Raw genomic sequence first — 21,985 nt, 5'->3', positions numbered from 1 at the left:
AAGGGTTGGAAAGGACCTTAAGATCATCTAGTTCCAACCCCCCTGCCATGGGCAGAGACACCTCGCACTAAACCATGTGGTCCAAGGCTCTGTCCATCCTGGCCTTGAACACTGCCAGGGATGGAGCATCCACAACCTCCCTGGGCAACCCATTCCAGTGCTTCACCACCCTCACTGTAAAGAACTTCTTCCTTATATCTAATCTAAACTTCCTCTGTTTAAGTTTGAACCCATTACCCCTTGTCCTACCACTACAGTCCCTAAGGAAGAGTCCCTCCCCAGCATCTTTGTGGGCCCCCTTCAGATACTGGAAGGCTCCTATGAGGTCTCCACGCAGCCTTCTCTTCTCCAGGCTGAACAGCCCCAACTTTCTCAGCCTGTCTTCATACGGGAGGTGCTCCAGCCCTCTTATCATCCTCGTGGCCCTCCTCTGCGCTTGCTCCAACAATGTTCTAATTAAAATTAAGTGCTGTCATGGAATGAAGTTTTCTTTGCCCACGTGTGTATCAGGATGATGTTAACACATTTTTGTTTAAAAAAAAAAAAGGGAAAATAATACAGAGTCAGAATTTTTGCACTGAGTTTCACATTTGTAATTATTGACAGGGTTAAGAACAAGTGTTATGCTGTTATGCAGAGTGATCATATGAGCAGAGAGGGAACATTTTGTGGCAAAAGAGTACATAGAGAGAGGAAAGGAAGCCCAAAAGCTATGAAAATATTTCTCTCAATCATGTGTTTAACTCTGTACCTCCTACATCTACCTATTGCTTTGCTACCTTGTTCTCAAAGGTGTGGGAGTCTGTCTTTGCTGATGACAAGTTCAAAACTTAAAAATTATGAATCCAAAGGCCATTTAGGTTATGAGGAGAAAATATAAGGTAGAAATACCCCAACTAATGAAAAAGGTTGCTAATACCAATCAATCATAGCACTGTGATTTGCATGTTTGTGGTTGCAAAGCAAAACCTGTGCCATGACTATGCTATCAAGACAGCCACAGGCAGAGGGTAGGGAATGACAGTTGTGTACTGAGGAGAATACTTCAGCAGCCAGGCTTGGGAAGACAGTTTTATTTAAGAGTAAACAGTTGCACACTAATTTTGAATGCTCTGGTTTATGATGAGGTCAAATTCAAGATGGAAAATGAAACTAGATATGTTTTTGGTCATATGGGAGAATTATGAGAAAATCAAAATAATAAAAATAATGAAATATAGATAGGAATAATTTAGCACTTCTTTGAAACGTCATGATTTTATTGCACCACTGGATAACTTTTATGTATTTTTAGTTACATATTAAACTGTCACATCTTCCAAAATCATATTAGCATACTTATTTTGAAAGGAAACAATTACTTCTCAGCATGCTCCCTTCGTGCATACCAAAACACTCAAAAATAAAACAACAGCATCAACTATACAATTCAGTTGGATTATATTTTTAGGACAATTAGTAGACAACAGGTGAGCAGGGACTCCTGCAAACTGCTTCTGAGGATTTCATGGAACCCTTTGATATAATTTAAGAATCAAGTCATTCAGTGCAATGGAGCACATATGGAACATGTCATGCATTGCCTTGACTGTAATAAGGATAATAAGGGAGCAGATATTTTTGGTCTTGGGTTTGGGAGTGAGGTTCAGTCACTCTTATTTCTGTTTTCCTCTACTAAAAGGGATATGAATGATTCTTCTTCTGCTATGTTTCCAGCTTCGGACAACTGTCCGGTCAGGGACTCTGAAGCAGATGATTCTCTGCTTAGGAATGATAGACACCTCCTTCACTTTCTTTATCATCCATGCACAAGATGTAAGCTAGAAGCAGTTAGTCACCTGTCACGCCTTTTCATATCTTCTCACGTCTTTGATTGGTGACCTGTCAAAAGCCAGCTAGATTCAAAGATTTATTTTTACACTCAGTTCTCCATGTTTAAGTACGTTATCAATTATCCGATGTTTGAAGCAGAGACTTTGTTGTGACAGATCTGGACTTCTCTTCATACCAATCAGAATTTCACATTCCTTTAGCAATAAAAGCCTTTTAGTTACTTATTCTTTACTAATTGAAAAAACGCACATCCCAACACTTAATATCATTAATGAATTTCATCTATCACCCTCTTTGCTATACAAATCGATATGGCTACAGTACAAAAAACCAAAAGATGGCTTTTAAACATATATTTTTATTCATGCATATGAATGCTCAGTTCCTCACCAAGTCATACAAAGTGTTCCAAAGTTATAAGATCCTACATATAGCTATCTGATCAACTGCTGCATTAAAGATCTGCTTTTTAACAGATTATTACATGAAATTTAGATACTAATTATCACATACACACCTGCCAACTGTCTACCTTTAAAAAAGACTGGTTTAAGATTGTCTTATTGTGTAATTTATGTTCCTGATGAATGCTAAAAATCTCATGAGTTCTGTGCTTTAAGACATTGAAAGCATTTTCACATGGATTCAAACTCAAGACACTTTAACAAAAATATGTGCAAATACTTTACCAAATGCCCAGTCATTCCTAGCTGAATAAATCATGATTTCCTAGTAAACTGAGAAAACTGCATGAAAGAGAGTCTATGATGGCTGACCTCCTTTCCAAAATTTAAATAGCTTAAGTCTTGAAAAGTTACTAGACCCTCTATTGTGACTACCAAGCAAATGCTATTAAATTCAGTAATAATGAATGCATTAATAGACAGTACTGTAATTTAATCCATTGGACTTTATTAAATCAGGCATATTTCTATTCCTTGTCATGATACCGCTCACTTCCTGGTGCCATTACAGCATTGCTTTTAAAGTTATGGAATTACAGATTTTTGTTAATTTCACGACTTTTGGGTTTGGCTGTTCATTTAAATGTGCTTCTTTCTGAGAGTAAGCTTTGTAAGTAAACTTTGTAAAGGCTATAATTTAAGCTCTTTAATGGATTAGGTTTTTGTGTATCAGCTAGAGACTTACCAGTTTATGCCCTTTGTATACAGTATGTTTGTTTTTTTTCTTGCAGCCTACCCACTTTGGGTGGAGAAACTTAATGACACTCAATTAGACAGTGGAGATCAGCTCCGATGGGAATGTAAAGCCACTGCAAAGCCAAGGCCCACATATCACTGGCTGAAAAATGGAGTTCCTCTCTGGCCACAGGTACATTAGACGAGGAGTCACTAGTATGTTGCATGTTTCTCCTTTTATTCAGATAAAGCCTGTTAAAGAAAGTACTGAAAAGAACTTCAGAAATTACTGGGTTTTGTGTTAGTTTCTTAAGTGTTAGTATACAGACAACTTTTCTATGCATGTCACCTCTGAACCATCTCAAGTGATGTAGAATTGCATTCATTAGTAATTTCATCAGTTCAGAAATATTTGGGAGGTGGAACCTTCTAAGTTGTGTCTGAAACAGAATCTGCCATTGTACTATACTGTACATCTAAGCAATCTCCAGTGTATATGTTTGTTTCTTCCTTTCTTTCGTTTAGATAATGCTATTATGCTATTTTTTTTTTAGATAATGGTACTATGCCTTTTTTTTTTTAAATAAAAAAATAGTAACAACTCAAAAAGTGCTTTATTTGCTGAATCACATTCCTTCATATTTCCCCCAATGTAGGTTGTTGTTATGTTATGTTATGTTATGCTATGTTATGTTATGTTATGTTATGTTATGTTATGTTGAGATTTACCACATTTTGCTTGTGCATAATCCTACTCTTCAAAACACTAGCAGGCTAATATAAAAGGTACAACGACTATTTTATTTTCATCTGTTTACAACTCCATTAATTCTCTGCAAATAACAGAATTCATCATCAAGACCATTCAAATGCTCCATATAAGACTCCTAGAATGGAAAGTCTTTAACTACAGTCAATTACTGGTGTATTTTCGAATTAGATCTAAATAAAATTCTCATTTCTTTTTAAAAGACCATGCATGGCATTTGCTCTCACTGAATTGTCAGCAGGTCAGCCCACATCATGTGTTTTTTTGCCCAATACCTTTATGTTTTTGTAGTGTCAAATTATTTAGAGTAGATAAAAGTTTTATAAATTTATTTAATGCATTTTTCCAGATTAAAATAAAGCTGTTCAATTCTGGGAGACAGTGTGTCCATTTGTAAATGAATTCACAGAAAGGATTTATGAATATAAAAGATGTAATGATTTCCTTTTCAGTGAATGTCACTTCTATCTGTGAACGTCAACCAATTATGCAAACAATGAGAAAGGAAACGTAGACACAGCTTGCTTTTCAAGTTGTGAGGCATTGAAAATAAGGTTATGTGCCTTTACTTTATCCATTTCTGCCTCCTTAGATGGAGCTATTAGTCCTGAAACTGAAGCAATTTAAATATCTGTACTTTTTGGTTTTCTGATTTTCCAAACTATTAGTTGCACCAGGCTCTGAAATTCGAAATTAAATTTCAGTTTAAACTGGGGGCTTACAAGAGAGAGAACTTTTTTTCACAGTTTCCTCTGCATTCCCATACACTTTATTCTTTGTCAATTTTTGATTAAACCTACAGCAATTGCAATAATGAAATCTAGAGGTATTTTATAGCAGTTCAAATTATACAGCTCATGAAGCATACATTTCCATACAGCAGTTCAAATTATACAGCTCATGAAGCATACATTTCCATACAGCTTTCAGTGCCCCTTCTCTTCCAGCTGTGGTAATTATTTTCTACTGGTGGAATTTTCAAATAATAAATTTGCACTAATGATGAAGATGATTAGACTCTTTCACTGTTATTCATGCAAGCAATATTATACATCTCCTTTTATGAACATAATACGATGACTGAAACCAAACATTTGCTAGAGATGTGAAGATCATCATCAATCAATCAGATATGTTGCACCCACAACTGACTTGTTGCCTCATGAAAGTTCCCAGGATGAACTGCTTTTAAAAATCATGTAAGGTTAATAGCAGACTAACAAGCAAACAGGCAGAAGCAAGCCTTGGAGACAGTCAACTTGCACTGAAAAATATTTATCTTTAAATATTTTTGGATTTTTTTTCTGCCTTCCCCCATCTGCATTATCCTTGTGATTCCTTATATAAAAGAAGAAAGGAATCCCAAGGAAATTTGTTGCTCAGTTTTATTTTAGCTTAATAATGTCTTTTGTCCCTTTGCCTTAAGCACAGCGAATTTCCAGTGCTCGTTTGCTTTTATAGATTATTTTTTTTTATTATTCCATTACAGAACAGGATCGAGATGGTTAATGGTGTTCTGGTGATCCACAGTGTGAATGTTTCAGATGCTGGAATGTATCAGTGCTTAGCAGAAAATAAGTATGGCACCATTTATGCCAGTGCCGAGCTGAAGATTTTAGGTGAGTATTACTGAAAAGAACAGACTATTCCTTTTTTTCCCTTTGATAATTACATTTGTTCTTGGTCTGTTTTGATAAGGAACAGCTACTGCCAGTCGAAACTGAGCAAAACAATGAAAGAGGGTTCCTTTTTACTCTTGTTATTTATGTGGTGGGTCTTTGATGCCCAAGAGCATACAGGTCCTTCTATTAAATTTTTTTTTTTCATGAATTATTGACTCAGTTACATTCTGTGACAATTTCTCATGTAAGGCCATTTCAGTTCAAATAAATGAAAACTTATTTTTTAGCACTTCAAAAATAAGTGAAGAGAAGAAACTTAGAGAAAGTAATTATATTTTAGTCTTTGTTGGAATTAAATATTTCTATGAAGGCTATTATTCAAAGGTAATGAAGTATGATCTTAGTTTTAAAGGTTTAAAAATTTCTTATGAAGTCATCAGAACTGATTGAATACTGGAAATTACATACTTGAGCTGATATCATCCATGGTAAAGCAAATACTACATAGTGTTATCTGGAAATCCTGTAAAAATTTCATTATTCAAAAATTGAAGTGGGGACTTAATGAAGAAAAACTTGAAGCATGTCATTCCAACACTCTGGTTTTCCTTAAAGCAAACTGTGGTAAAACACAGTTGGACAATAGTGATAAGAGGACTTCCCCAGGGTTACGTGAGGCAGACTTGTAAGAAAGAGTCTCATGATCTTTGTTAAAGTATTGTATAGCTGAAAGACAGGTGTCTGTCAGAGTAATTCAATGGCCAAATCAGAGATTAGAGGTCTCTGCACTGTTCAAATCTTGCATATTTCAAAACCTGCATCTAGAATCATTCTTGTAAGCTCCCAAATGAATAAGAAATCTGAAGTTACTGAAATAATATATTACATTTGAGCCAAGATTTGGTTCTTCTGAAGAATAATCTGTCTAGAAGATTTCCATTATTTTGTAGCCGGCCAACTTTAGAATTTCACTGAGAGCTCTTCAAAATATTTCTATCTAGCCATAAATTAAAACCCACAGACAGTGGTTGCTCTCTTTCCATCACTTTCCTTTGTCATTGGTGATTCAGCCAGCAAATAAGTCCTTGTTGGTTACAAGGTTTTCTTGTTTGTTTTTTTATATCTATTATAACATAGGTATACCTATTATATCAGGTAGTTGTGCACTTTCTCTATTATTGGAAATGGACATTGTGTATTGCTGCAGTAAAATCAGCCTTTCGTTTTGTCACTTGGGAAACTGTACCCCTGTTAAATTTTAACCATACTGTAGTATTAAAGAAGCAGTTCTGTGTGATTGTCTGGATTATTAAAGGGAGAATAACAAAATAATTTGTGCATATAAATAGCTCTGGTATGAAAATTACCCAGAGTAACAGTAGAAAATTCCTACATATTTGAGGCAATGGAGTGTAATATGTTCCTATATCTGTAGCTGAGGTAGTTGCAGAGGGGGCTTTTATTTTGCAAAACTAGTTTAAGAAAAACACAGACAAATGAGATTACTTGAGAACAACTCTCCTTTCTTCATGTGAAATCACAGTAATTAGTGTCATTTTGGGATATATTTATTATGTACTGTAATTTTATGGTACGTCTACTATGGATTGTGATCAACAGGACTTCTTGAAAAGTGAAATACTAAGAACAAGACATAGTTAAATATCATCTACTGAGTTCTCACTTTTCAATTCAAAGTATTCAGAAAAATGCTGTGCAATAAAAAAACATAATAAATTTCTCTAAAACGGTAATAGGTTTTGCAAGAATTAATTCTAGAGAGTGCATTTGGGATAGTTGTGGAATTTAAACTTTTCATTTTTGTCCTAGTTACTTCTAACAAGTTGTCCATGAAACCCAAAGATTTGGGAAAAGATGTAGCTAAATCAACTATATTATTTAATTTCTGAAGTTGTTAAATTTCATAAGTAATCTTACTTTGGTATTCCGATGTAAGGCACATCTCACTAATTCATAACTGGTTTAAGTTATAGACCTGACACCTAGCCTTGGCTCCTGCTTGTTTTTAAATATTTTGTAAAATTCCATCAAATCTGCAGTGTGATAATTTCCTCTGAACCAAAGTTATTATTCTAGTCTTGTATTAAAATTTAATGAAACAGGAAACTGTGGTTGTTCTGTGTAGAATTAACACACTTCTTTTTAACAGCTTCAGCTCCCACTTTCCCACTAAATCAGATGAGGAAAACAATAATTATTACCAAGGGCCAAGAAGTTCTCATTGAGTGCAAGCCACAGGCCTCTCCAAAGCCAACTATCACTTGGAAGAAAGGAGACAAAGCATTAAGGGAGAGTAAGAGGTCAGATGCCTGTTCACTAAACTAAATACTGTGTTTGCATGCTTGATTCTGTAATAGGATACGAAAATACATGTGACAAGAACACGCATATGTTAGCGTGAGTATGGAATAATTATTCTGTCAAGCTCATTTGTCTGACAGTAGTGACTTTATTGTTTCCACAACATTGAAATGAAAAATCTTGAAATTCTTCGGAGATGCAGAGAGATAAAAACTGTTATTATTTTGGTTTTTTCCTCTGTTTTCTGTTACTCATTTCAAAAATGCTTCAGTTACATGTACAGTATCAAAAGCATAGAGGCTGAAGGAGTCAGCACCACATAAAATATCAAATGTGCTTATTAATTTGAAATAATTTTAATAAGGCACATTTGCAGCTTGATCGCAATGGAAGTCTGTCTAAGAATAGCTTTAAAATGATTCAGAGAAGAAAAAGATTATTCCATTATAGGATTTAATAAGAAAAGTAATTTCTGTGCTCAGCAGCACATCTGTTTAACAGGATATGTTTAATTAAATAAGGTCCGTCCAGCTCTGTACATTAAACTTACTTTAAGCACTGCAGGTTAAATGCCAGCTCTAATTGTACTTTGCAAGATTGCGTATTGGTACACTAGACTAGTTTTGCCACCCTGCACATGGTCTTTAAGTACACAGAGCAATCTTCTTTCTGGTAATGTATATGACTGAACCACTTAAAGTGACCTATATGGCATTAGTCAAAAAGATAAAAGCAAGGCCTATTTGTTCGTTTGTGCAATACAGATGCAAGCAGTAGAGTGCATCTATACTTGTTAGCTGCTAAAACCCTTTCATTCAGGTGAGTTTTATTTTCATCTCATGCCATTTTTTTTGTTCTGAGAAGGAAAAATGGGTAACTTTTCATGCCATATTGGGTTGGGTGGGAGGGGGGCAGAGCAAAACAGCATTATATACAACATTTTACTAACGGGTATGACTTGTATACTACATATTGACAAGATGACAGAATGATATTACAAAGATGCTGATAATATCAAATATTCTAAGACTGATGCCTCTATTTTGTAGCTACACAGTTAACTGTTTTCACTACATGACCTTTTCCTCTCCGATCACCACATGTAAATCACATTTTAATCCAAGACCAGTAGAGCATTTTGATCATTACTTGATGGCTGTCCAAACATAGCCTAACTCTGAAGTTAAAATCTCATAAAAATAAGATCTGGAGCTACAATTTTGGCATTTGCAGCTTTTAAATCTTGCTTATTTTGACAGAGGCTGGAACAGGAAATGATGAAATATAGAAGGTAAAAAGCTGGCTGAGCTGTTTCAAATCTTTGGAAGATATGGGTTGTATTCAACTTAATTTTTAGTCAGTTGTTCAGGGAGTATCGTGTGTCATTCAGAGCAGTTCCCCTGCGTCTACTGTTTATAGAGGTGTGGGGAGAGGGGAATATCAGTTTCAGTGTAACTCAGTTTAACCTCTACATACAGTGCGCTTTAAACAAATAGAGTTTAAAATAATAGAGTTTGTTTGAAGAGGAGATGAGGAAGTCTATCATTATTTTAGGAAAGGAAATATAAACCAATGAAGGTAGTATGTGTGTTTCCATGTTTTGAGCACTCTGAGAAAGGACCATTGGAAAGGAACTCTGTAAAGCATTTTTTAAAAGGAATAATCTGACATGATGAGCACATGTATGTACTTTTAACATGGGCTTTCTTCATAGACTGCTGATAAAAATCCCAACAAAAAACAGTAAGGAACTGTCATGTGATGAGTTTGCATAGAATGCTAAACCATCAAAGATTTAGGGGGAAAAAAATAAAAAAGCATGTTGAATAAATAAAAAAGAAGGGCAAGGATAGAACAGCAGAATGTATCTTTTTCTTTTCTGCCACAGCTTATTCCTCTTCTAGAATGCCTATAGCAAGTGCATGTTGTGTTTTATTTTTGCTAAGTCTGCCAGCCCAGAAAAGGAATTTGCTGCATTTATCCATATCTTTTAGAAAAGTCTCAATACAAATGAGATCTTCCCCTCTGCATAGAAGAAGAAACTCCACTTGACTAGTGGGTCTGCTATCATCTATTTCACCTCTTTCAAGCTGTTTTGCCTCCTTAGGTGTTCCTCCAACCAAAAGCTGGTTGACAGAAATACCTTAAGTGATTTTCCGTTTGTTACTGAGCAGAAGGCTGAGTTCGGTACAGTTCTCACTGCAGTCAGACTTTGACTCTAGCTCCTGGAATTTAATGCAGTCTGAAAGCCTCAAATGTTTCAGATTAATTCAAAAGCCTAAAGCGACTCACTTGGCAACATAACTGTGGAAAGAGTCTTCATGAGCTCCATCTCTTGGTCTGTTTTTACCTTTGAACAAATTATCCAACTCAAGGTCTTCATATTCACAGTCTATCTATGCTAGGTTTGCTTTCCCTGGTGGGCAATCATTATTCTGAGCAGTCAGATCATTTGGTTCCACTTGGAATATTATAACTATATATATATAACTTGTATATTCAAACAGCTCTTCTTTTGAACTATGTTCTGAATGAATGGCATGTCTATAAAATAGAGCAAAAAAAGTTGGATATTCACAACTATTAGCTGACAAAAAGTATCATTCTGAGTGTTACAGTCTCATAAATGTTTTAAATTTGATGAAATTACTCCTATAGAAACATACTTATTTAATAAAGATTCACAATTCATTCTAGTAACCAGATGTAAAGATCAAAACCTACTGCAAAAGCCACATTTTAATTAAATAAAATATATGCTACTGGAGAACTACTATTCAGATGATTAAAACTTCCAAAGAACAAGGCATAGTCTGTGAAGCTGGCTGATACAAGACATTTAATGATCACTATCAGCATTTGAAAGGAACTACATGTAAAATTCAAATCTCTTTCATATATTGTTATCTCAGTGAGTTGTTAATGCATTCAAACAAATATAAGGTCATCAGTATTTTCACCTAAAAGTTGAGGAGGGGAAAAAAGCTATTGTTATACTAATGTTCTAATTGGAATTAGAACACACCTGAGCACAACAGCAATGGGAATTGTCTAGGTAGAAAAACATATTTAAGCTGCATATTTTCATTAGTCATCTCACAATAATTAAAATTAACTATCTTTATTAACCACTTGTCTCTGGACCATATTATCTCAGAGGCTGATAGATGACTGTGTATCATTTATGGAAGCCTGCAATAAACTATACTCTGGTTATTGATTTGAACATGAAGGTTTTTAGTCTATAAGAATTTTGTGTAGAATTTTGTAAAGAACTTTTTAGTTCATAAGTAGTCTTGATTTTATAGAAAAGTGGATTAGAGTGGAATCCAAGTCTGAAAAAAATAAGTCTATGCTTTGATTTGTAATAAAATGGTTGGAACTTTGATTTAGGTCCTAAATAGGAAGACTTGGGCACTTGGGCAAGACTACAGTGATCAACAAACATTTTTATGAGATTTCTAAATTATTCCAATCAGATACTTCTTAATTTGTAATCAAACACTCATTTACTATATTAGCATCAACTTCTAAACAAGACCCAGGCCCAGACAGATCAGAAAGGGAGTCAGGAGTTTCTAATTAAGCATTTCATTAAACTTATATAATATCAAGCTAAAAGAAGTCAACAAAAGTGATATTTAAATTACTATTTTGTGTGGACAGTAAACTTTATAATACACAGTAGAATAGACTGGAATCTGCTATCAGTTACATCAATATAAATAATGAGTAATGCTGATAAAGTTAATGATTAAATTCTGGGCAAATATTTTTTATAAATTATTTCAGTCTCTGTGTTCAGGCTTCCATAAATGCAGGTATTTTCTAATAATTTATTAGTACACAAATTTTTGTGAGTCATTAGTCCATCAGCTGTAATCTCTGTTTCATCACTTTCTTAAAGTCACCTACATTTCTTGTATAGATTACCCCATAGTAGTGACTAAAGCTGATGTTTAAACAGATATGCTTGAAGAGGCATAGGTATTAAAAAGTATTATAAGTCTTTGCTCATCTGTTTTTGTTCTTTCTCCTACATCTAAAATGTTTTCTCATTAAAATTATATTGAATTTTCACTCTAGCTCATTATTTCCATATCCATTAATTATAGTTAAAATAAAATCATTATAAAGCACTCTAGCAGTGCAAAGAGTTCTATTCAGTCCCTGGTTTTTCTTCTCCATTCAGACCACCAAGAAATAAAAAAAAAGGACAATTAAACCAACAAATGGGTAACTGAGGACACAGGATTTTTATAGTGCTAATTTTGTGCTGCTTTATTTTGCTTTTGTTCCTTTTCCTTTTGAAGCTTATCAAATAATAATGCTTTATTTTATCGTTTCTCGTATGTCTGAATTTGTGTGCAGATTAATATATAGTCTAAAAAACCTCTAAATTCAGTGATGTCTAAACATACATGTGTGCATTGGTAATATAGTTCTGCATTTATTGACTGCTCTCTTTCATATGGCACAGTCTAAGCTTTCTCCTTCACATAATAGAGTAAGCTTTGCAGAAAAACATTAGCAGTCTGTGGAGGTCAGATTCGCATGAGCAGAACAGCAGTGCCAGTCTCTCTGTGGCCATTGTACAGTTGCTCATATTCATCCACCTAGGTCAAAGGTTAACTTTTTCTCAGGACCTCAGCATATTAAACATTTCTGTGAGGAAAATAAATGGTAACAATACACCACCTGCCACTTCAATTCAGCCACTTTTCCTATAGAGCAATTAGTTCCCTGCATTCCACTTCTGTTTGAAGGGTTCTGGAGATAAGATGAAGAAAACCTCACAAAACCATAGAATGGTTTGGGTTGGAAGGGGCCTTAAAGATCATCTAGTTCCAACCCTCCTGACATGCGCAGGGACACCTTCCATTAGTTGCTCAAAGCCCCATCCAACCTGGCCTTGAACACTGCCAGGGAAAGAGCAGCCACAACTTCTGTGGACAACCTGTACAAGTGTCTCACAGTCTTCACAGTAAAGAACTTCTTCCTTACGTCTAATCTAAATCTATCTACTTAACTTTGGGCAGGTTAATCAGTAGAGGGAATTTTAGATAGTTTCAATGCAATAGCCTGGCCTGGATTTGGCCAGGACACAAACTTCAAAATCCTTATTCCTGCAGTATGTCTTGGTGGCTTTTTTATTGATTGCCAGTGGGTAAAAACTTTTTATTCCATATGATATCAAGGAGTCATGGAACAGCTGAGGGTGGCGTGGACCTCTGGATACCACCTGGTTCAACCCCCCTCTTCAGATCAGGTCAGCTAGAACAGGTTCCTCAAGGTCATGTCCAGTCAGGTTTTTAGTATCTCCAAGGATGGAGACACTGCAGCCTAGGAAGCCTGTTCATATTCCAGTTAATTACCCTGACAGTAAAAAAGAAAGATATTCTCATGTTTAAATGGAACTGATGTTAAATGGATAACCTTTATGTCAGTTGTACCTATTGCCTCTTCTCCTGTCACTGAGTGCCAGTGAGAAGAGTCTGGATCTGTCTCTTACTCCTTCCTATCAGCATGTGTATCAGTTGATCAGTGTGTCGATCAGTTGGGAGGCTCTGATCTACAATAAATATGGCCATATAATGAAGTAATATCAGTGTTTCTTCCATGACATGGTACATTCTCCATTCAGATTTGCCCCAAACCTGCTTGGCCACTAAAATTCATAAAATGGAGATGTCACTCATACAAAACTTGCCCACTGTGTAGTGCTATGTAGAAAAGTTACTGTGTGCTTGACATGTTCTTCATTTAGTGTGTGCGTATGCAGCCATAGAGAAGCCTGTAGAAGCTGCACATTGAACAATGAAGTACTGGCTGTTAATAGTAAGTGCTCTGACAGTCAGTCTTTAAATATCACAAATAAAAAAAGTGGACACTGAAAATAGGGAGACGAGGCAAATATTTGTGAAGCCATCAGGCATTAAAAACATGGAGAAATATGAACAGGAAATCCTGTCTTAGTAGGCTTTTGGATACAAAATTTCAAGTCACACATTGACCTATGAAGAACAGGAAGATACTAATTAGTACCCATTAAGTGAGAATCATTGTCTATAGGTACTAAATGAAGAATAAATTCACTGGAGGGGACAAAGTATTCAAGCTGTGTGTAACATAATACATGAGGCAGTGAATTCCACCTGTGAAGTTTTGCCTTCACCTGTTTGCAACATTTTGTGTTCTTTCAGTTATGTTTCTCTAACATTCAGCAACTGTGAAAGAAGTCAGAGGAAAGAAAGAGAAGAAAGAGATCTGTATGGGGACATTAAATTCTAAATACTAATATAGGATTGCTATAATGTTGCTAGACAGAGACACAGGGAAGCCTGAAACTATTGCCTTTTATCTACCTTCAGGTTAATACTGAAATCTTTGAGCTAAAGAAGTTGTTTTCCTGTATGCCTAGATATTTCATTTGTCACACTTTGCTATGCAATTAGTGGAAACACATAGAGCACTTAAATCTAAAAATATCATCATTCAAAAACTTAGAAATGGACATGTTTTTATATTCTTCTGGTCTCTCAGACTCCTTCATTTTCAGTTTTGACAGGTTCTTATTACAGTTTTATTCTTCACTCTACTATATATAAGGATCTGTCAGTGTTTCCATTGTAAGTTCATATTTTAATGGCATTTTAGCTCAATTGCTATGAAAAAAAATCAAAGGAGATAAGAAAAAAGAAGGGTTTTTCAAAGCAGAAAAAAGAAAAAATTATTTGAGTTTGGAGGTGAAATTTTTATTCAATTTTATAAAGTGCTTTGTTTAGTGCATGTTATGTTTTTAAACGGGAACATGTTTTTGCATGTAACAGAAGTATATCTTACACGCTTTTCCATAATCATGGTGGTAGCTTTCCAAAAGAATTTCAGTTCCATCTACCTTGTATGTAACGCTTGTTTAAACTGGAACCTGTGCACTGTGAAGGTAAAATAAACTATATATGTAAAATGGTGTCATAGTTTAAACCCAGCCGGTAACTCAGCGCCATGCAGCCATTCGCTCACCCCCCACACCTCACCTCCCCAGGGCAGGATGGGGAGGACAATCGAAAAAATGTAAACCCCATAGGTTGAGATAAGAACAGTTTAATAACTAAAATAAAGTTAAATGTAGTGATAATAGAAAGAATACCAACAGTAATAATTATAATAGGAAACAAGAGAAGAAAGCTCAGAAAACACAAGTGATACAGTTGCTCATCACTCAGTGTCCGATACCCAGCCTGACCCAAGCAGTGATTGGTCCCTTCTAGATGACTCCCCCCAGTTTATATACTGGACATGATGTGCCGTGGTATGGAATACCTCTTTGGCCAGTTTGGGTCAGGTGTCCTGTCTGCTCCCTCCTGGCTTCTTGTGGCTTCTTGTGCTCTGCACTGGCAGAGCATGAGAGGCTGAAAAGTCCTTGATCAGGTTAAGCGCTACTGAGCAACAACTAAAACATCAGTGTGTTATCGGCATTGTTCCCAGACTGAACCCAAAACACAGCGCTGCATCAGCTACTAGGAAGAAAAAAAAACGGTTACAGCTGAAACCAGGACAAATGGATGGAAAATTACTCTGTAACAATTGTGACAGTTGTCTCTTGGTCCCTAATTTGAATCAGGCTCAACTTGCATCGGCCACAAGCTTTTCTGCATCTGTGTGATCAGCCACAATAGCTCAGTCTATTACCCTTCCACTTTTTGGTGAAAACACTACATTTATTTATTTTCCTGGTAATAAAGAAAGATCTTGAGAATTAATCCAACTATAGGAGCAGACTATTAAGCAGGTTGAAGGTTTTATTTTGTGCCCCCAGTTAAATATCTGAAGAAAATGGCCACATATGAGTTTAACAAATTAGTTTAACACATAATATTTCCCATAGCCTACCAAATTAATCCTGTGATTACATTCAAGGAAATTGTTATTTACAGGATCCCAAATGACTTCTCTGAACTGAAATATCTCAGTGTTTCTTCCCAGGAATGGTATTTGGGACAATAATTCCTATTATTTCTCCTTAATGCAGTACTTTATATACTCCTATATAGCTATTTAGGCACTCGCTGACTCTTTTTAGGGAAATAATGCTAAATACCAATAAAGAAGTGTGTGTTTAGGTAACATATCACTGAACTATACATTATTTTAGAAAGACATTCTATTTACTCATTGGGTTGACATGTGAGGAAGCTTCTTCCATATCTTACCAATTTTCAGTTCAAATAGGATTTAATTGTGTAAAAACAGATACACAGTTCACTACAGTAACTTCCCTGGCCTCCAGCTGCTTTGTCAGCAGAGTGAAAGTCTCACATAATTACTCTTCAGTATCCATCAAGCACATGTGGATGTTTTGGACCACTTCATACTTCCAGAGCTGAGTCTCACCCTATATGACTCAGTTTTTTGGTATTTCTATACAACTGTATTTCTTGCTTGTTTTCTCAGTTGCTAGACTGTTAAGTATCCCATATACATAGAGATACATACATCCCACAGCCCTACTGAAAAGAAAAAGCTGAGGAGCTCAACCTTTTAAAGTTGGTAACAACCACGAGATATTTGGTCTGCTATATATGCTTTGAGTATTTGCTTACACAACACAACTAATTATCACTTGAGCAAATAGTTCATGAATTCTGATTCTAACCATGATTCATTTCTTTGCTGTTATAAATGGCTGCCAGTTTGTGCACCACATAGGCAGAATATGACAAAACATCAGTCGCCTAAAGGTTTTTCTTTGCTTAAGGCTCTTCAGACTGTGACTTTCAGCATAATTTGTCCCTAACAGAAACGTAATCTGAAATTCTTGGGAATTTAAACACTTAACTTCATGCCACCAGCTGATCCCCAGATTCCCAAGTGGCAATTTAATGATCAAAAAAGTAGCGAAGATAGAAAATGTTAAGGACATTAAGAAAGAAAAACTTCATGACAGAAACTCATATCTTCCTGAGAGAGTTTCACAAGTCACTTCTTTTCAATTTTTGCATAAATCAAGGTCTAATTTAGCTGTGCCAGGCTCATAATGGGAATTAGAGATCTGGTTGCAAAGTAGAAAAAGGAAACAACGATAACCTTGACTAAATAGTAAAAACAATGGCAAGATCATCGCTTCACAAAAAGGATCTTTGTTCAAAAGCAGCACTGTTTTTCTAGTTTATCATATTGCACAACATGAGTTTTGACAACACAGTTATTTTGGCCACGCTCCTAAACAAGTCTTAGTCTTTACGCATGTTCTCTTACAGAGAATGTGATTAAAGAAACAGTCTGATACCCATCATGCCTGAAATATTTCCTGCTTTGTGGACCTTAGGCAAGAGATTTGATTTTCTCTACCTATGGATTCGGTCAAGTCTGGTTTCTGTGACAAAATTAAATTGCTGAAACTTCCTTCCTTTGTCTCAGGCCTCTTGCTTTACAATGAAAAGATTAAGGGATCTGAAAATTGCCCCTTTATTTCCCCAAGCTATTTTTTTCTTAGATCATTTCTCTTGTCAGTTGGTCACACAGATGCAGACATGCATATGCCAGAGCAGTCCAGAAAGGATTGGAGTGACTGGCCATGGACGAAGAGACGTTCTTACAGCAGAGGAGTGTCTAGGACAGCACAAAAAGCGACTCTCCCATTTTCCTGCCTATATGGGTGGTACACCAGTTAGGGCAGATGATTCACCTACATGACTAAAAAGCTGCTTTGTAATGCTGCCTGGGATTGCACTGGGATGCAATGAGCTATGCAGTTAAGCAGTTGGTCCCTTGCTGGATTTTATCCTGCATCAAGTGGCTGTCCCCAAGTCCTTAGACCTTCTAGTAGTTTGTGCATGCCAAAAGCCGTTCCTGCTAGGCTGTCCATGTGCTGCCAGCATGTTTGAAAGGCTAACACCATTTAATAGGATGGAAACAGTTGTGCTGGCTTCAGTATATTTCTCCTTAATAAATGGTAGAGAGGAAGCAAGAATTTCAAAATACTTATAAAGAAAGCAACACGAATGATCCATCACTGCTTGTCAACTGTAAACCCATTTACCACTGTGAAAGAAATTTTTTCTGGTATGATCTAGTTGTGTATAACACCAGTTTTGCCATGGCAGTGCACTAGCATCAGTGAAAACCAAGTTACTCTGATGTTAGTGGCTTCCATAGAAGTAGATTTCAGATATTTATGAAGATTCCTGTATTTTTCATTTTCTTTTCAGTGGCTGTGTGCAGCTCCTGTTCCTACAGTAAATAAGAGTCAGAGAGAAAAGAATCATAAGTGTAATGCACACGTAGGAAGGTTAAAAATGTACCAAGATTTCTGTTTAGTAGACTAGCCTTGAAAAAGAGAAAAAATTCTAGTAAGAGCAAACAATCTAGGCATTTCATGTTTGTGAAGACTTTTAACAAGCATTCCTCTACCTTGCCCTTCCTTTACTAAATATTTAGTAGAACTACCACCAACATTAATATCTGTAGCAGTTCACTGGACCTCATGTGATACTACACTTTTTTTCTACCCCTGCCACCTTAGCCTGTCATCTCTGTACAGTCACTAATATGCTCTTTATATTATGCTCATTGGCTATGACCTCTTTGCTTATGTTCACAGCAGACATAATCAGCCTAAAGGTGGGAATGTATAATTTAAATTTTACCACAGTGTCATTGAATTCACTGTGCTAAAGCCATTGAAAAAATCCTTAAAGGATTAAAAATATACAGTTGCTAGTTAAAAACTCAGGAAGACCTATGAGAAAAGTGTGTTATTTTCATATATATGACTTAAGGTCACAATGCATAAAATTCCCTCACTACGTAGTCTAATATTGTTGGAAAATGATATGGTATTGTACCAATTTAAAAAGGTGATATGATATGGTGGAAGTGTGATTATGTACGAATCAAAAAATGCACCTTCTGAAACTGCTCAGTGTTTGATAACTTCCATAAGCTTTCCAGGTTCTCAAACCACAGAGCAGAAAGACCTTTCAGTTTCCCTTTTTTGTTTTTTGTAGGAACAACCTCTTTCTAGGTTCTCAGATGTATGCGTTACTGATTCTTTGGCAAGAGCAACTATCACTGTTCAAAGGAATCTCTCTCAGACTTTTGACTGCTTAGTGTTTACTACTGTTATATTTTTATCATTGTATTTTTGCAATTTCATATCATCTTCCCCTTCCTTTTCAGAATTTTCTTTACCACTGAATACGTACAGCAGCTACATAGCCCCAGGACTCTGGTGTAGTTCATTTGTCACTACTTGGCCAAGTGACATCTACTTAGTGATAATATATATGTGTATTTTTTTAAAGAAACCCTTTCACCCCTGAAACATTAACTCTTCATGGTTTTGAGTTTACAACTGAAAAGGTTTCCTGTAGCTTGGCTAGAATGTTACCATAATCCAAAAACTGAGTCTTTACTCAAAGCTTCTAGTCTAGTAAAAATCAAAAGATAGCTCTCCCCTCACCAAAAAAGGCAAGAATAGGTTCCAGACTAGAAAAAAACCCAAACAACTCTACAAATAATTTCAGCCTATCTTCTTAACTCCTTATTCCTACACGTACAGAAACGAACATCCACAAATTTCTCTCACTTCTTGACAAGCCTATTTTTCCTGATACAGTAACACACAACTTTGAAACAGGTTTACTTTTCCATTCTTCTTTTTTATCAGCAACTTTTTAAAGTTTCCTTTCAGCGTCTTTGGTACCTCTTTGCTGTGAATGGATCCTTATATCCCTTACTAACAATGCCAAATCCAAGTCTTTCACAGTCATCAGTCCAAAGCAAAATGTGTATCCATAAGAAGCTAGTTAGTAAAAACTTATTATTAAAACAAAGAAACAAACTGCCTCCCTGCTCCCCCCTCCCAAAAAAAAAAAAAAAAAACCAAAAAAACTTGCCTGTTTTCGTTATCTTTTCATAGAGTCACAGAATGGTTTGGGTTGGAAGAGACCTTGAAGATCATCTAGTTCCAACCCCCCTACCATGGTGGTTTTCTTTATTTTCCTTTTCTTTCTTTGATTTTTTATTGTTCTGTTACAATCTAAATATATATTTAGAAGTTAAAAATATTCCTTTAGAATCTGTAATGAGTAACTCTAATTTTCTTTATAAAAGAAAGGCAACCTACGTTCTCATAGAAAAGTAAACCAAGGTGCCAGAATCATGTTTTTGTAAGCTGCTAACAGACGTATCGAAAATAGCATGTTATTTAACACAGTCATATACAGAATCTTTTACAACTCAGAAACTGAAACTGCTTATATTGTAAGCAAAATTTCCAAAAAATAAAGCTAAAAAAATATTAACATTGATGTACTTTTAATTTACCTTAGACCTTAAGTGGATTCGGGAGAAACTGGGCTAAACAGTTCAGACTCTATGACTGACATCTTTGTAGCTGCAGACAAATCTTGGCCTATCTATTTCCTTATGCTGGTATTTCTCCTCATTCTGATTTCGTGTGTCATAAGCTCTGAGCAATCCGTGTCTCAGAGCACACCATGCACTAATTTTGTTCTCACAACCTTGTAATGGGAATACTTATTACATTTTTTTCTAGGTAAAAACAAGAGAAGTAAAAGACTTTCTGTGTTTACATTGCCTGGGTTATGTGACAGCAAAGATGCTGGTTTTCACTGTGAGTTCTTTGGTTTAATGGTTATTAGCCATAAACTGCACCATGTACTTTATCTCTGTACTGAAGAGCCTTCAGATGAAAAGTAGTATTTCTGGGGACTTAAAATTCCTAGTACTTCTAGAGCTACATGCAGCATTCAGAATGGTATACCTGTTGAAGTTTTTATCACCATATTCCCCTTTGTGGTGATTCTGTCTTGAATCAGTTTTTCAACACTTCCCCACTTTCGCATGCAAGACAAAGAGTATTATTGTAGTTGTGTTGTTGTGCTTGGAGTTTTCATTCTGTGCCCCTTTTCAGGATCAAGGCCAATATAATAATTCTTTGTTGTCCACTGAATACCCACTCTAGGATATTGTACATACTTTTTGATATTGCATTAATACACGGAGGTTTCTAAACTCTAATGTCAAGTTAAAAGGCTCGTGATTCAGACTCTTCGATTTAAGCACATGGGCTTTTTCCTTTAAGACATGATTTCTGCCTGTTGTTTGCTTCTGCGTTGTGGCTCAACTGCACTTTCATGTGACACTCAGATAAAAGCATATACTAGAAGTATAATCCAGATTTTGCATCAAAGAGAATCCCTTGTGTCTAATGCAAACTCCTATAAAAAGAAATACTTGCAACTACAGCAGTAAATTAATCCTTATTTATTAAAATTCATTTATTCCTTAGCAAGCGGTTTCCTGTTTTGTTGAATGTAATTTTGCCTAAGATATTAATGAAAAAAATGTCACTGCATGAACATAATATTGAAACAAACCTATACAGACACTTCCAACAGGACCCCAGAGTGTAGAGAACTGTGTAATAAAACTAACTGTACATAGGTCAGATAATAAAACTGGGAACACTGTCATTTGCAGATCATGTTCTTAATTTTTTAAGCTTTAATTCTGTAATTATTTTAATTTAACCCTATCTGTCACTTTGTGAGTGTGTGTTGATTTTTGTGTTTGTTTTTTTTTTTTTTGAAGTTGAACTCACACATGGGAATTATTGTGACCCTTTTTGTCACAGTTACGTGGCATTTACACCATTCATTCAGCTTTGTGAACACATAAAAAGCATATTGCCTATATCCAGAAGTCTTGAACTGCCTGCCATCTGTTTGGTCTCAAAGTGTTTGATTGCAGAAATGGCCTAGTGGTAGGTAGCTCTACCTTGCCGGTAGCTCCTCTCCAGGCTACAGCAGAGAGGAAGTTCTGTTCCCCTTGTCAGCTCATCAGTTTTGTAAATACACAAAAAAGGTGTTTCTGTTTACCTCTATGTATCATCTGGTTTCATTTTCAGAGGACCAATCTTCCGTTGCTTTTCTTGCCATGGACATGTTTCTCTTCAAAAGCCAGGCATGTTCCCTAGTAGTATATATGGTTAGCTTGTTTGTGTTGTGAGGTCAGCTGACAAAAGACAAAAGATAACTTTGGGTATTATGTCCTATATTCTGAGGGCTCTTTTATTCAGATTAACACATGTTTTGAGTCATTGTATTCAATATGATTTCAGGGACATTAATTGAGAAAGTACTGTAGTTTAGAGACTTAATTTTGTTTTCCTTTCAAACGACCCAAATAGCTGTTCTTTCTCCCTACTTTAATTCCCTATGCAACGCATTATACGGTTTTGAGTGTGTAGCAAAACTCCATTTACTTTTCCC

General features: G+C 35.8%; 1 protein-coding gene across 6 annotated transcripts in view; it reads left to right on the top strand.

Annotated features, from left to right (window-relative positions):
* The window catches only part of CNTN5 (contactin 5), a 642,678-nt gene that overhangs the window by 511,156 nt on the left and 109,537 nt on the right, over positions 1-21,985 (top strand). For all 6 annotated transcript variants that reach the window (XM_030475688.1, XM_030475690.1, XM_030475689.1 and 3 more), the window contains 3 exons: positions 3,029-3,165; positions 5,231-5,360; positions 7,534-7,684. In XM_030475688.1, coding sequence (XP_030331548.1) covers positions 3,029-3,165; positions 5,231-5,360; positions 7,534-7,684 — 418 coding nt within the window. The remainder of the gene's footprint in view (positions 1-3,028; positions 3,166-5,230; positions 5,361-7,533; positions 7,685-21,985) is intronic.

Source organism: Strigops habroptila, chromosome 2, assembly GCF_004027225.2.
Source record: "Strigops habroptila isolate Jane chromosome 2, bStrHab1.2.pri, whole genome shotgun sequence".
Taxonomy (NCBI): Eukaryota; Metazoa; Chordata; class Aves; order Psittaciformes; family Psittacidae; genus Strigops; species Strigops habroptila.
Note: the sequence above shows the minus strand (reverse complement) of the source record. Positions and strands in the feature narration are given on the sequence as shown.